The sequence below is a fragment of the Cariama cristata genome, unplaced genomic scaffold, assembly GCF_000690535.1.
Source record: "Cariama cristata isolate BGI_N322 unplaced genomic scaffold, ASM69053v1 scaffold18311, whole genome shotgun sequence".
Taxonomy (NCBI): domain Eukaryota; kingdom Metazoa; phylum Chordata; class Aves; order Cariamiformes; family Cariamidae; genus Cariama; species Cariama cristata.
In genome coordinates, this window is record NW_009601171.1 from 1 (window position 1) to 1,556 (window position 1,556).

Below are 1,556 nucleotides of genomic sequence, written 5' to 3' on the forward strand. Positions count from 1 at the left end.
TAGGCGGAACGGTGGGAATGGTTAAAACTGGAATTGTGCAGCCGCTTGTGTGGGGCAGCTCGACCTGAAAATTTGGGGTTTTCTTTAATTCTTTCCACTGCTCCCCGTAGAGTTTTTTGGGTTTGTTTTTAATTCCCCGTGCTGCTCGTTTGGAAGGGCTACCTCTTTGCTGTTGAGCGGCCAAGAATCTCCCTGAATGCTGGGGGGGGAAGCAGCAGGGTGGGATTTCTCTTGACTTCAGCCGGGCCCTCACCAGGCTCCTGGGTTCGTCTGGGTAACGCTCGCAACTGCAGCGATCGCAGCTTGTACGCATAAGTGAGCTACTGCTGTTAGAGCTGCAGAAAATTTATTCTGAATTACTGAGTGTGTCTGCTCAAATGAAATGTTTGTTAGCATTCATAATGAAAATGCTGAGAGGACTTTAATCCCTCTGAGAGTTTGTTTGTTTGGCTACAGGCAGCTCGGAAGTACTGGTCCTATAACCATATGCACCTCGATGACAAAAGTTGGGTGTTTTTCATGCCTCAGATGAGAAAAAGTTTATGACCTGCAGTTCTTCCAGAGGAATGATCAGAGGCTCTGCCCTGGCCCTACTGAGGTGGCTGTCCTTGGTCAGTAACCAGTACCTACAACTTTGCCACTGCGCAGCTCTGAATAAAAAGGTAATCCATTAAACGTGGCTTTATTTCCCCAAATCTAGAACTGAAATGCTATAGGAGTGCATCCACAAGGCGCCTGCGTAGGGTTGAAGCTACTTACTGATATGTTCAGTAACTTTAATCATAAGCGGCACTGTTTGCTTGTTTGTTTCAGAACACTGGGCGAGAGATACTGTTACTAATTTCTTCTTTTTTGGGAGTCTGTTTTCCCTTTCAAACATCAGTGAAGTGTCCCTGTGTCACTTTTGCCACCGGTGTATTTCACTTTTTTTTTTTTTCCTTTACAGCTGTCTTTAGCCGCTAACACTTACGGATAGTTTGCTTTTTGACTTTTCAATGTTCTGTTAAGGTGGTTTTTTATTTTATAAAGCTATCGGATGTTTTTTCAACCTCTAAAAAAGCTTAATTATATTTTACATTGTTTTATATCTGTTACTTGGGTTTCTAAATCTTACAGTAGTATAAAATAAATATCCCAAATTAGTAATTTGAATAGGATGTGTTAACTCAGTTGATCTTGTAGAGTGGTGTTAACTCCACAGAAAATTTAAATGTCTTCAGAAGACAAAGAAGCTCAGGAGGATGAGCTGCTGGCTTTGGCTAGCATTTATGATGAAGATGAGTTTAAGAGAGCCGAGTCTGCCCAAGGAGGAGAAACAAGAATTTGTCTGGAGTTGCCTCAAAACTTCAAAATTTTTGTGAGTGGTGAGTTGAGATGTTTTGTGTTATCCTGAAATTAGGTTTGACCAAGCTAATTTTCTGGTACCTGCTTAGATGATTGCTGCTCTAGTGAGCTACAGGAGCACTGACCAGATGTCGTGGTTTAACGCCAGCCGGCAACTAAGCCCCATGCAGCCGCTCGCTCGCTCCCCCAGCATCGGGATGGGGGAGAGAATC

The 1,556-nt window shown here is 43.3% G+C and overlaps 1 protein-coding gene across 1 annotated transcript in view; it reads left to right on the top strand.

Annotated features, from left to right (window-relative positions):
* The first annotated feature begins 1,202 nt into the window (after positions 1 to 1,202).
* RNF14 (ring finger protein 14) overlaps positions 1,203 to 1,556 on the top strand; it is a 5,955-nt gene continuing 5,601 nt past the window's right edge. Inside the window, exon 1 of the mRNA XM_009710365.1 lies at positions 1,203 to 1,364. Coding sequence (XP_009708667.1) covers positions 1,211 to 1,364 — 154 coding nt within the window. The 5' untranslated portion in view covers positions 1,203 to 1,210. The remainder of the gene's footprint in view (positions 1,365 to 1,556) is intronic.